The sequence below is a fragment of the Magnolia sinica genome, chromosome 11, assembly GCF_029962835.1.
Source record: "Magnolia sinica isolate HGM2019 chromosome 11, MsV1, whole genome shotgun sequence".
In the NCBI taxonomy this organism is placed as follows: domain Eukaryota; kingdom Viridiplantae; phylum Streptophyta; class Magnoliopsida; order Magnoliales; family Magnoliaceae; genus Magnolia; species Magnolia sinica.
Genome location: NC_080583.1, coordinates 82,791,043 through 82,806,194, shown reverse-complemented (window position 1 = coordinate 82,806,194; position 15,152 = coordinate 82,791,043). Strand labels below are relative to the sequence as shown.

Below are 15,152 nucleotides of genomic sequence, written 5' to 3'. Positions count from 1 at the left end.
TAAAACATGTAGAGAGGGAGGGAGGGAGGGAGAGGGGTTTCAGCAGGAAATAATGGATATTTTGAAATCTGATAGTATAGGGCTTCTTCTTCTTCTCCTCTTTTTTTTTTTTTTGGCAAGTTACGATTGAATGGGTTTTAGGTGAATATTTCCCTGCACAAACGCATATGCCCATGCATTCACATACATTTTGGTAATCACCATCGGCTCTAACTTACCCTGAAAGGCAAACATATATTCATAGTACCAACAACCTGCAGAATCTTGAAGAAGAAAAGAGGCTAGTAATTGTGCTTAATAAGAATACCATACTAAAATTCAGATTCTTGCCTCAGGCAAGGTTTAAAATTAATAAACCTTTAGACAGTATGGAGATGGTGAATGGCATTGTATTTTATATTGCCAAACGATACATCATGGAATGGGCTAGTACCCGAATTTGGAAAACAAGAAGCTTAACACAGGAGCCACATACCTCCTTGTTTAACCATGTGAATATCTGAGTATCTAAACAAGGACAGGAAAAAGAAACAAATGTACATTATCATGGAGGATTAGAACCCTCTCTTACTGAAGGCGATCTCGACCCCAAGCTGTCATCTCTTCCAAACCTAGTCAAACTCCTGCCTGCTTTCGGAGTCCCTATGCATGGGCTTGCGCCACGGTAGCTTGCTCGAAGGGATTCATCCACAGTGCTCGTAGACTTCGAGATGGCATTCCTCACAAACTTCTGTGCGGCTGGAGAAAGCGTCCGGACATTCGGGCTCATGCTGCCCCCTCTAGCTGGTGAAGGCAATGGTGGCTTCTGAAACATCTTAGATCTCTCCCTCAGCTTACGGGCGGCATCACGTGACAAAGAGTGGGCCTTCACGTCTCTAGTTGGTGGGAAAGGGATTCTAAAATGAGGCCCCTCACCACTGCCCCCTATACCAACCGGTGTGTCTTCTTGCTCCAATCTCAATGGTGTCCCTTCAATCTCACCCCATGTAATGAAAGGTGATTCGTCGACGCCTGGCGCAGGGGACGGTGTTCTAACATAATTATAACCATCCTCAGACTTCTTCGTGGATTCCACGTAAAAGGGATTCGGTGTCTTTCTCAAATCATCCAAATCATACTTCTTCAACCGCTCTGCTTCACGGCTCGAAAAGGGCCAGGCAGCTGCAATGGCAGGCGTCGCACCAGCGACCGGAGTGTAGAGAATGGCGACCGGGTCTTCCTCTTTTGGCCTAGCATCCGTCAATTTCCCATGAAACCGAGTGTTCGACCGTGCAATTTCCTTCGTCAGGCCCTTAATCCGCTCCGCACGTTCTGCCTCTGTCAACGGAACTTCACCCTGATCCACAGGATTATACATCAAGAGATTCTTCGCGGTGTATTTCCACCCTTCTAACGTGCTCAAAGGCTGATCAGATGTACCAAAGCCATCGGTAATGCGATCCCTCTTCTCCAATTCCAGGGCTTTCACTTCTTCCTTTTCACCTTCCGTCAGATACCCAAACCTCTCCTTGCGCTTCCGGTTCACCTTTTCCATGATTTTCGAGAAGCTCTCATTGTCTTCGCTCGTGTAACGTCGGAAGAACTCATCAAGCGACAGCAAATCATCAACCATGGCCGAGTCTTCCGCAGCAGATGCGGACTCTCCCGTCGCAGAGAATTCCGGACCGGGATGGGCTGGGGATTTGTAGGGATCCAAGGGAGTAGGCGAAGAAAAGAAACTCGAGGCGGAGGACCGGATTTTACCATCGGATGAGGCGGGAGTCGCGGTTCTTCCACCGCCGCTGCCGCGGCGCTCAAGGATCTTCAACTGGGCATCGCGGATCTGGATAGGGTCACCTGATCGGACGGCCTCGAGCCAATCAAGGCGATCACGGAGCTTCGGGAGGTCAGGGAAGAAGTCGCGCTCGACAATCTTCTCGATCGCAGCAACGTACGTATCCTCGTCGAGGACGCTCGAGGTGGGCCGCTTTCTAGGGTTTTTGGAACCGTCTGAAGAGGATGAGATTTCTAGGGTTTCTGGGGTTTTGTCAGAGACGTGGCGGGGAGAATGGCCTGGAGATAAGAGCATGGTTCCAGAGACCTAGGGTTAGGGTTTCAGAGGAAGAAAGGGGGTATATATGGCAGGAGGTGCGGATTCGGCTACAGTGCGCAAGGTGCGTTGGTTATGGAGATTGGGAATTCGAAAAAGGGAGAGGGACGAAGCGGGATTTGTATAGAGGCTTAGGTTGAGACTCGAAAAATAGGTTTGGGCTAAAGTGCACCTGGTGCGTAATGGAGGAGATTGAGATTTGCAGATGGGAATATGCGAATATACGCTTGTATGTAATGGGATGACGCGAAGGGAGGCTGTGGTTGGATGGCAATATAGAAGGTTTTGGAATATATAAACGCGTAGGAAAAGATGCGGTAGAAGCGGTAGCATCATAAAATGGTGGATCCCTATCTCTCTACAATATACGTGGCAGGTTTCTTTTCCATTTGAGACCGTTCATCCAGTGGCCCCTACCATGGATGACAGATCAGATCCATAATCATGTGCATTATAATATTCTAATCTTCTCATCGATGGCCTCGAATTAGACGGTAGAGAACAAAAATTGTTAAATATCATCTTTCATGGCTGGCACCGATGCACGTGGATTGCCTGCGAAAGTTCAAAGGAACTTCTTTTAGAACGCGGATTGCGTCCTACACCGTCGGGCAGGGATCTGTGGGGCCCACCGTGATGTAATTGTTTTATCCAAGCCGTTCATCGTTTTCCTCAGTTCATTTTAATATATTATCCAAAAATTTAGTGAGGTGCAAAGGTTAAGTAAAACACAAAGTGGGGATTGAATGTTCACCATTAAAAACTTATTGGGAGCTGGAGAAGTTTTGGATCAAGGTGATATTTGTTTTTTTCACTTCATAACATCTACATGACCTTATGAATAGGTTGGATGGTAAAAAAAAATATCACGGTGGCCCGTAGAAAGGTTTCAATGGTGGGTGTCATTATCACTGCAGCTTCCTTTGGTGTGGTCCACTGGAGAGGTACACCTGCCTAATTTTTAGGATCAAACCATAAAATGATCTAAAAAACGTGATGAACGGCGTGGATAAAACACTTGCATCAATTTGGGCCCCACGGAGCGGGGTAGGACGTAATCCGTGTCCCTTTGCCACCGTGATGCTCATGAGAAATACACCGCGTCCATATTGTTTTTTTGGAAACGGATTGGCTACTCCCCTGCCACCAGCCAATGGCGGGTGGTCGGTGCTCTGTGGGATCCACCATGATTTATTTGTTTCATCCAACCCGTCCATATATTTTTACAGATTATTTTATTATACAATGCCAAAAATGAGACATATCCCAATAAAAGGTAGACCACGTTACAGGAAATAGTGTTGAATGAGCGTAGACCATTAAAAACCTTTAGGGGGCCATGAAAGCTTAGTATCAAGCTGATCTTTGTTTTTTCCTTTAATCTGGGCCTGAATGACCTAATCAACAGATTGGATGTCAAATAAACAGTACAGTGGGCCTCAGGAGGATTTTAATGGTGGATATCCAATCACTATTGTTTTCCAGTGGTATGGTCCACCTGAGATTTATATCCCTCTCTTTTTTGGTATCAAGCCCTAAAATTATCTTTAAAAATGGATGAACGGAATGGATGAAACACATAGATCATGATGGGTCCCACAGAGTATGTGGGGGTGTGTGTAAAAATAAAAATAAAAAAAGTGGACCGCGTGGAAGGAAAAGGTCAGTCGAGAAATGTTTACCATTAAAATCTCCCCATAGTCTATTGTGATATTTATATGCCATTTATACAGTTAAATCTATACCCTTGATGAGGGTATGCAAAACTTTTATGGCCCTATAAATATTTTAACGGTAGATGTTAATTCTTCACCATTTCTCATCATGTAGCCAACTTATGTTTTAAATTTGCTTCATTTTTAGTCTCATATCTTAACGTAATAATAATTAAAAAATAAAAATAAAAAGCTGTTGAATGAAGGATATCTCACCAGCATTAGGTTGGGCTCCACTTACCTTGAGAGTGGATTGCGTCCTACCATGATGTATGGGTTTTGTTCACACGGTCTATCCATTTTTCTGTATCATTTTACAATAAAGACCCAAAATTGAGGTAGATCCAGTAGCCAAGTCGGACAAATAATGAGTATTATTGAAAATTTCTTGAGGGCCACATCTAACATTTGCGTTTTACTTCTTATATGTCTATATAATTTTATAAATATATTAGATGGCAAATAAACATCATGATGGGCTTTAGGGAAGCTTCAACTGTGATAATCATTACCACAGTTACTTCATGTGGTGTGGTTCACTTGAGCTTTAGATTTATTCAACTTTTGGTAATACTTCATAATTTGGCTTCGAGAAACCCACATCATTCATTCAATTTTTCCTTATCGTTTCGGTATATAAGCCTGAAACTTAGGCAAATCCAATGCTCAAGTGGACCACACCATTAGAAGCAACGTTGATAATGATTCTCACCATTGAAACTTTTCTAGGGCCCACCATGATGCTTATTTTCCTTCCTGCCTATTCATAAATTTATATGGACTCAGATGAAGAGAAAATACAAATATAAGCTCGATCCAAAACATTTGTGGCCCTCAAGAAGTTTTCAACGATAAGAGTTTGATCCCCATTGTGTGGTCCGCATGTGTCTTGAACTTTCCTTAATTTAGGGCTTACATCCTAAAATGATACGGAAAAATGAATGGACAATGTGGACAAAACTCATACATCACTGTGGCCACTCAAAGCTCATGCCCTTTCCCAGCTAGATACGTGCAAGGTAGGACACAATCCACATTCGTTCCACAAAGAGGTGGGTGGGGGCTATTGTAATGTACGTGCCATCTTGTCAAATCATGATAGGACATGAGCCCAAAAATGATGCAAAGCAGGTCGCGGACACTTTCATGTCCAAGGTGGACCAAAGAAGTCCCGGTCGGAGGCGAGAGTCATCGAGACCGTCAGAACCTTAAAACAGGCATATCTCACAAATCGGAATGAGTTACTCGACGTACCATATATGATTTTGGGTAAGACAAGCTACTTTAGCTAACCAACCCGGCATAGCGGGGTTGCTCATGCCGAATTTGTCATCGTATCGACGGCCGAATTCTGTGTTTAATTTCATTTTTACTATAAATAGTAAGTTTTAGTTTGATTATAACTCTTCATCCATTGGGCTTTAGGAGTTGTGCCCAACATTTATAAAATTTACGAGAATAACGTGGTTAAGCCAAATAGGACAATTACTGTAAATACAAAATTTCTATTTATAGTAAGTTATGATATTTACGGAGTTTTAGTTATAGTTTAATTTATAAACTTCTTCAAAGTCTTAGTATTCCTATTTAAAGGGTCGTAGACTCATTTATCTATCAATCAACAAATTTCTTTCATATGTTTTAAAATTATTTCTATTTCTTTTACTTGTGGATTTGAGAAGTTTTTGTGAGGAGTCCGGAGAAGCTCCATGAATTCAGAGTAGTTATCCTTGAGGAAGACAATGATCGACCTCGTCACGTTGATCCCTGCGTCAAAAAATAAAAGCAAATCCAATTCTCAAATATGTTGCATGATGAAAAAAGGTAGGGAAATGCCTACCATTGAACTCCTCGCCCCAATGATGTTTATATGTCGTCAAAACGGTTCATAAAGTTATTCCTAAGCTGAGCCGAAAACACAAAAATATTATCCTAATTCAAGATGTTTGTAGCCCCATAAATGTTTCAACGGTAAAGGTTCATTCCTTACTATTTCCTGTTGCGTGATATACTTGAGTTTTTTATCTGCCTCATCTTTTAGCCCATATCTAAGATGAGTTGAAAAAAAAAAAAAAAAACAAAACAAATGATGGTGGATTACTCACAAACATCACCATGACCCATCTAGCTTCTAAGTGAAGGAACTTTCTGCAATGGGGAGTCCGAAATATGAAGAGTAGTAGTGGCTCGTATTGACTGGTGGGTCTGATGTTTTACAATGTGGGAGTTTGGATGTGATTTTCAATATGTATGTTTTTTTTAAAAAAAACACACGCACACACACCCCCACACACTCACGCCGTAGTGGGCCTTCACCACCTATGGATACTCGAACCCTTGACCGGGTGTTAAAACTCTTGAGAGTCTACCACCCGAGCAAGAGCAAGGATCCTATGGTTGTGAATATTATGAGCAATTCATATGGCAAAGTATTTTTACCAAGAATTCAAATCATCTGCCTACTACAAGCAAAAAAATCATGCTTGTTGTAATCTAATTGGACCACATTATCACGTACCGCAATTAATATAGCAGTGTTGACAATGTTGTGATAATGTAGACCAATCACATTATAGGAAAGCATAATTTTTTTGTTGTTTGTAGCAAACAAAGGATTTGGATTTATTTATTTTTTTGTGCATTTACACGCGTGAATGTTATTAGCATTTACACGTGCGAATATTGTGGCCAAGAAAATCATAGCAATATGATCTAAACGTTGGATGAAAATGATTTGAGAGGGTTAAGCAATCAAAGATAATTCCTACATTGGCGGATAGTCTGCATCAATGCTTGAACCTCTATGGGCAATCAAAGGTGGGCCCAATCCAATGGACTATCCATTTCAATGCTTGGACTTCTATTGCGTATTTGATACACTAGACAATAGGGATTGTTGGATCCACCTTGTCCATCAGGTGTACCGTTACATTTTCATCATGGATTATAAAATCAGCTAAAATAAAAAACTTGAGTGGGCAGTAGGCCGCACTAAGAGGAACTATGTAAAAATATGGATAAAATATCTAAAATCATACAATGTGGTCCACATGAGTGTTGGAATGCATTGGTTTTCAGGGAATACATTCATTATGATATGGTTTGTAATATGAGTAGATTGTTGTCCTGGTTTGCTTAGGGCGGTACACACTTAATAAGATGGATTTCTCTCGACATTATTGGAAAATAATACTCTCGTGCTCATGGCTTTGTATTGGAAAAATTGGTAAGATAGAAAATACATGGTATTTGTATATGCAAGCACATCCTTAATAAAATACTTTTTCCTGTAAACTATTGATAAACCAATGTACCTGAAGTTAAAGTCTTAAAATTAAATTGGCCCAACAATCATAACGTTGAACATATGTTTAGCATTTTTCATTTATAACCATTCAATGAATGTCCACTAATTTATTGTGAATTATCAAATAAGTCAAATAAATGTAAATTTTATTTTATAATAATGTAAAGCTGGCCGCAACCAAAGTTTTCGCAGATAAATTAAAGACATTAATCATCATTAATATTATTATTGAAATCTCATCTGTCCCTCAAACACGTTCCACAACCTCTTCTTAAATATCCTTAGATTTAATTAAAACGTCTTAACGTCATTAAAATATTCAAGGTTCTACGGGGGATGCCCAAAATCTAATAATGTTATATGTACTACATACTAGGGCTTTTGTGTTGTCATGTGATCATATATGTCATTTTGGAAGCATATGTTACACATGACACAGTCCATATGCGGACCTCATGATCGTGGCCCACTCGTCGAATTGATGTCATATTTTAAGTTTTACTTATTGTTATTATTTAGAACATCGTGAATGCTTTGGATTTTTTTGTTTAATTTTTTTTTTTTAGTTTACTTCACCGACAAGTAATAGGTTACGCACATGGTGCAAGTTTTGGGTATAAGATTTTTCCTATAAATAAGCACCACTTATAGTTTTTTTCATTCATTCAAGCTTAATAAAAAAATCCTGCTTTATTTTTCTACTCTCTTTGTGAGTTGTGGAAGAATTCAAAAGTGGGTACGAAGCCCTCCCTTTTCGAAGGGCTAACTACATGGTGTGAAGCCACATCTATCCTCATCCATCCCTACTCTCTCCCATCCATATATCTCATCTTCTATCATTATTATTGCTTTGAATTTTTCAGCTTTTGCAGCTATTCATTCCCCTACAGCCAGTTTTCAAAATTTGGACCTGTAGGAGGGCTGAAATTTCGGCGGAGCACTACGCCTCGACCTTACGTTGGATTGTTGTTAAACTTGGAGAGATTGGGGGTCTCCCCTAGCTGACCAAGGCCTATGTGTCACTTTGGGAGACAGCTTTCATCATACTACGGCCGATTCACCCGAGCACATGTATCGGCCGGGTCACCATCTCGCACACATGAGGCTCGGTTTTCCTCTGGTTTTCCTCTTTTCATTCCTATTTTCTAAACCTTAACCTTAGTTTGCATTAACTCTAATTTATTTGCCCCCTTTTTTCACCCTAGGTTTCCTTGAATTGAAATTGGAGAATCCCTTGGATTAGGAACTGATTTTTATGCATATGTGGTTGATTTCTATTTCCTTTTGATATCGTTTGGTTTATAATTTTTATTGGTCCAATTCTAGCCTATGTCGGCCTAGACCGCATAGATTCCCCTTTTAATTGAATGATTTGAATTGTCATATGGGATGTGAAATTTGTGTAATTGTTTATGAATTGGTATGATCTAAGCTTGAATTCTTGCATCTCATACTTAAATTTCATGTCCCGCATCAAATTTGGTATCGAGCCTAGGGTTCTTGTAGGGAATTCACCGCATATTTAGGGTTTAGTTTGCTTGAGTCCTTCATGCATCCAGCCCATCATGATTAGGTGGTTAGAATCATTAATATATATAGTTGAATTTTGGTAACGGTGTGTAGTCTCATTCATATAGAGTCTCGTAAGGTCATTTAGTTTTTAGATGCATATAGTTGTCGTGGCAGGTCCTTAGGTTGAGCAAGTCGGTGTATGCCCACACGTACGGGTCGTAGTTTCGGTTTGCATCCCACACTAAACATGGAGCAACTGCAAGAATGGCCAAGTTAGCCCAGCAAGTTGAGTCCTTAAATAAGCACTTGGAACAACGCATAGATAAACACCTGAAGAAATAGAGGTCTCCTTCGGGCAAACCCTACCATTGGGGAAGATGTCCAATCTCAGGCAGGTGGTCAAGAGGTTATACCAAGGAATGGAGGTGGCCAAGGAATTGGTCATGAGCGCGCACCCATGCCCCCAACCCGCGAGGGTCATCATGATCAATATGACCCAATGCACAACTCCTTAAGGGAATTAGAGTATATGCCATTTCGTTTGATGGACATTTAGATCCTAAAGCCTTTTTAGACTGGCTGACGGATATAGACCACTATTTTGAGTGGTATGATATGTCGGATGCTCGACGAGTCCGATTCGCCAATATGAAGCTTGTGGGTCAAGCAAAGAGGTTTTGGGCGACGATTGAGCGAAAGAAAGAAAGAGCGAGGGAACTCCCAATAGTTCATTGGGTAGAGATGAAAGAAATGCTTAAAGAAAAATACCTCCCTTTCTCTTATCCCTTTCTCTTATCGCTTACGATTGATTGAGGAGTGACAGTCTTTTCGACAGAGTTCCATGAGTGTTGCGAACTATATCAAGAAGTTTGAAGAATACTCGACCCGCTATGAGGTTAATGAAGACCCAGTACTTACCCTTGCTTGTTTCAAAACGGGTCTACGTCCTGACATCAGGAGAGAATTGCTCGCCAAAGAGATAGACACTATTGAACAATTATACCAAGTAGTGTTAGATGTTGAGTAATATCTTAAAGCATCTGTGGGAAGGCAGTTTGACTTTCGCGAATGTGGTGCTAAGGCCAACCCCTCTGGGGCTAAACCTAATATGGGATTCCAAAACAAACCTTCCTCTAATGTTTAGCCCAGACCCAAGGATGATAAGGGTAAAGAGATTGTCAGGTCTAGTTCGCGTGGAAGCGGAGCCATTAGGTGTTTTAAGTGTCAGGGATTTTGTCATTTTGCTCACCAGTGCGACACGAGAGAGGGCACCAAAGTACTCCTTATTGATGGGCAAGTAGAAGTAGTGCCCCCAGAGAGTGATGGTGAGGAGGAGGAATATGAGCCAGTCGAAACCCCTAGTGATGAGGAAGAGGGAACGCAAGAGTCTGCGACCCTCACAATTGTGCGTTGCGCTTTGGCTCAAGCCAAGAACACTGATGACTGGCGCCGCAACACGATCTTCTATACTTATGCAAAGTGTGGAGAAAAAAGTTGTAAGTTGATCTTGGATAGTGGTAGTTGTGCCAACATGACATCGACTAGCACTGTGAGTCGTTTGGGTTTGAAGCTGGAAGCCTATCCTTAAACCTACATAGTCTCTTGGGTTGATGAAATATCCATTCCAGTCTCGCACCGTTGTCTTGTCCCTATTCAGTTTGGATGATATAAAGACATAATTTGGTGTGATGCTGTTCCTATGGATGTGGGTCATATCATTTTGGGTAGGCCGTGGCTCTATGACAGGGACGTCACCATATTTGGTCGTTTAAATGTGTGTACGTTCTGGTTTGAGGGCAAGAAAGTCAAGTTAAATCCTTTGCCACCCAAGAATACGACTGGAAAAGAGTCCACCACACAGAGTGGTGCGAGCGGCCCAAAAGAAGTGGAGTCGAAGTATAAGTCCAAACCGCTTCATTTTTTGAATGCCAAAGACTTTGAGTGAGAAACGGAGGCGAACTCGACAATATACGCCCTTGTAGCTAGGGAGAGTGTACCAGAGACTAACGTAGAGTTACCCACTGAAGCCATTCAGGTAGTACATGAGTTTCGTGATGTCTTTCCTGATGATCTATCGAATGAGCTTCTCCCTATAAGGAATATACAATATGCCAGTGATTTAATCCCTGGGGCGACTCTACCAAACCTTCCGCATTACAGAATGAACCCAAAGGAGCACGCTAAGTTGAAGAGGCAGATTGATGAACTCCTAGAGAAGAGTTTCATTCGAGAGAGCATAAGCCCGTGTGTCATGGCACATGGAGGATGTGTATTGATAGTATGGCCATCAACAAAATCACAGTCAAGTATCGGTTTCCCATACCGTGTCTTGATGACATGTTAGATATGATGGCCAATGCTACTATCTTCTCAAAAATTGACCTCAAAAGTGGGTATCACCAAATCTGTATATGCCCTGGTGATGTGTGGAAGACGGCCTTCAAGACGAATGATGGGCTATATGAGTGGCTAGTTATGCCTTTTGGGTCAACTAATGCCCCAAGCACTTTCATGCGCGTGATGACCCAAGTGTTGAGACCCTTTATGGGAAAGTTCCTGGTCGTATACTTTGATGATATCTTGATTTATAGCATGACTAAGGAGCAACACCTCAATTAAAAAAATATAAATGATTTAAAAGGGCTACGATGGCATATGCAATTGTACAATCACATCTGCAAACAATTGTCTTAAGTCACATATTATCACTTATACTCTTTTGACCGCACTGGATATGTTAATGGAGTTAGCTGGCTTGTCAAACTTTTTAGCTTGACTTTGGATTGGAGTATCATGTATGAGGTAGCACACAAATTTAAATTTCAACCCCACTTATTGATCGAGCTAGGCTTAAACCATATATAGTATTCTGTTAACCTAGCTCATTAGGGTTTGCATGGATGTGCATATATAACAATTCTTAAAAGTGATTTGTGATGGATGGCTTGGGTGGGCCCATTATAATGTTTATGTGAAATCCACCTCGCCCATCGCTTGAGTTATTCATGTTATATCCAGTGTAAACACCTCGCTCAAGGCTAATAGCTTGGCAATCATAGTGCTCGATATGCGATGGTTCTTGACTCTCAATTCCCTAAAAACCCAAGCCTAGCCGTAACCTAAGTCATTCCCTAAACCTAGCCAACCCTAAAATCAAAGCCTAACTTGAGCCGAATTGAAACTTGAGTATAATGAAAAGTCCAAACGTAAGATCAAATTCAAGCCCAACACTCCTTAAAACACATCAATTGTTAAAAATATAGTTCCCAAGATATTAGAAACCCAAGTGCTACACCCAACCACAATTTGTGGCAGATAGCCCATATGGACCTTGGACAAAAACATCTCGGGACGGGAAAAAAGGTGTCTCTACCTCAAATGGGGAGTCCATCCCTGGATTCCCAAAGTACCCTCCCCCTTTTACACTTCATATTATTCATTTGACCAATGAGAAAGTGTCATGTGTACGCTCCTCTCTCCTCCACCAATCACCATTTACCACCTCAGCTTTTACCCCTTAGTGGCATTTCATTAACCTCATCCCAAAATCTTATAAATACTCCCATTATTCTCATTATAATACAACACATCTTAAGAAGAGGGAGAGGAGGAGAGCCCACTTGCCCAAGCCATATCATTTCCAACCCCCTCCCCATCCCACTTTACAACCCATCCTCCAAGCCTTTGCTCATATTGCCCATAGGTCCCGATCCCTTAAGACCACCATTCTCACCCTTTGCCTCTAGATACTACATCTACCTACATCCTTGGAGCTATCAAACACCGCTCATCCAAGTCCTAGCCTACACCCAAGCCATTGACCTCTTCGGTCCAGGACAACACGACGCAAGAGATTAGGGCTAGGGACAAGAGCTCTAATTATCTCCTTGCTCAAAAGTGTCGGGATCCTTGGTTATTTGACTCATATATACATCAAGTTGCGAATTCAAGCTTGTCATTCCTTGCATTGTTTCTCATATTTGCATCATTTCATCCTCTCCAACCTCTCTTTTTAAGACATTTTTAGTGATTACCGACGACCATTAAAAGGCGCTGGTAGTTGTAATACAGAATTTAACTTATTTTATTTTATTTATTTTTATTCATTCTTTGATACCGGTTGTTGGGTGGAGCGCCTCCTCGTGTCTCTCACAACTATATCCATATTGAACTCTAGTGGTTATGAGGTACATAACTAACCAATAAAAGCTAGATCCATCATTTTCTCTATATTTTCTAGTTAGTATTGGATAATTATGAGAGAAGCTTGAAAAACTACTTCAACACAATATAATTAGTCACACCTGTTTATAATCAAGTTAATTACACAAAGTATAAACTCACGCTCGGCAAACATGTGCCTAACTCCTCTTTTTATAAATGACGTCTCTTACTCAAAATTTCGTGTTGCATATTGAAAGTTATTATGAATCGGATACTCCGACTCTTTAATTATCGAGGACTCTATATGACATAGCCAACTATGAGATTGTTGTTGATAGATGTCTTAAATATGTAAAATCAACAGTCATCGAATGAGATTCGATGTTATCAAAATCCACTCGATGCCATCGAGTGTTTTTGAGATTTTCACCTTGGTTATTAGACATATTGGCGCCATTTTTCGATGACATCGAATAGTGTTCGATAACATCGAAGATGTGTTTGATGCCATCGAAGTTAGTTTTGATAATATAAAAATAAATAAAAAATTCATGTCTTGTCTCTAGACTGATTGGGTATTTGTTCGATGCCATCGAAGTGGCTTCGATGTCATCGAAGGATAAGTTTCGATGACATCGAAAGGTGTTCGATGACATCGAATGTTTTGTGTAGAATTTTAGATCCGTCGGATGTGCGAAATTTGTTTCCAATTTCGTTTGGGATTCTCTTATAGGCTATATATATATATATATATATATATATATATATATATATATATATATATATATATATAGGGGTGTAAGCGGGATTAAGAGGTATTCTAAGAGTTTCAAATCATCCAAGGGTTTCAAACGGTGTAGCAAGGATAAGATTCAAGGTTGTTCGAATTGGGTGATCTCTCTTTTTGTAATTTCTGCTTTCATAGTGTTCTTTTGTCGCTTTATGCCATGGTCTTTTTTCGAAAAGATTTTTCCACATTAAATCTCTACGTTTTTCTCAATTTTGATTGGTGCTTTTGAATTCCTATCCTAGATCCATCATTGTATGCTTCTACGGTTTCCCAATAAGTGGTATTAAAGATAGGTTCACTGCAGACTTAAATATGAAGGATTTGTATCAATGGGAAACACTAAGTATGATATTGAGAAGTACTTAAGAAAATATAATTTTGAGTTATGGAAGATTAAGATGATTAACCTATTAACTAAGCAATGCGAAGATGGGGCTCCTGAGGAGCGACAATCATCTATGAGTGACGAAGACTAAAATACTCTTGATAAGAATGCCTTATCCTTTATCCGATTGTGTCTCACAGATGACGTTCTTTACAATGTTTTGAGGGAGAAAACCGTAGCGAGCATATGGGCGAAGTTAGATGACGTTTATGCGAAAAAGTCCCTTGAGAATCGCCTACACTTGAAGCTACAGTTATTCAACTTCAGGATGACAGAGGGTGGAGATGTGGAGGCCCACATCGGTAGTTTTAATAAGTTGATTTGCAAATTACTAAACATGGATGAAGTGGTTAAAGATGAAGATCATGCGTGTATTTTGTTGAATTCTCTTCCAGCATTGTATGATTTATTCAAGTACTCATTATGCACCTGTAAATCGTCCCTGAGTGTGGACACCATTATCTCATCCCTTCAGGAGAAGGCTATGAGAAAGATAAACGGTAGCATAACGACCTCTTCTAATGTACTGCTTACGAGAGGCAGGAATACTGAATGAGATACAGGATCTTCAAGGTCTAGATCCAAATTCAAGGGCAAGGGCAAAGGCAGGTTAAAGTGCTAGAATTGTGGGATGACTGGACACATGAAGAAGGATTGCACAAATCCTAAGTCAAAGAAAGAAAACTCATAGGCTTCTTCCAGGGAGGCCAATATTATCACATCAGATAAAGAGACAAACACATGTGAGGTGTTGTCTATGTCTATGATCGGACACTTGTACTACGATCGTAGAGACGAGTGGATTCTTGATAAGGGAGCGTCATATCACATGACTCCTCATCGAAGTTGGTTCGCCAGTTACAGAAAGTGTGATGATAGACAGATCTTTATGGGCAATGATAATTCCTGTAAGGTCGTGGCTATTGGTACGGTGCACATCAAGATATTTAATGGGATGGAGTGTACGTTGACTGATGTTAGTCATGTTCTTGATATGAAGAAGAGTTTGATTTCTCTCGGTGTACTCGAGGCTATAGGATGCAAGTTCACCGGTCTTAATGGTGTCCTTAAAGTTTCAAATGGGGTACTCGTGGTTATGAGAGCGCAAAGGCACAAAAACCTTTACAAGTTGATTGGAAGCACTTCAGTAGGTGCAGCAGCAATGATTTTTGTGGATTCCACGTCTGCAC

General features: G+C 40.7%; 1 protein-coding gene across 1 annotated transcript; it reads right to left on the bottom strand.

Moving 5' to 3' along the window:
• Nucleotides 1–288: 288 nt before the first annotated feature.
• LOC131219529 (uncharacterized) lies at nt 289–2,345 on the bottom strand. The gene has a single exon (XM_058214723.1). The coding sequence runs from the start codon at nt 2,066–2,068 to the stop codon at nt 545–547; it is 1,524 nt and encodes a 507-aa protein (XP_058070706.1). The 5' UTR covers nt 2,069–2,345; the 3' UTR covers nt 289–544.
• Nucleotides 2,346–15,152: the final 12,807 nt, after the last annotated feature.

Excerpts from the sequence above, each read along its gene's own strand:
- LOC131219529 (XM_058214723.1), bottom strand. The coding sequence starts at position 2,068 with ATGCTCTTATCTCCAGGCCATTCTCCCCGCCACGTCTCTGACAAAACC.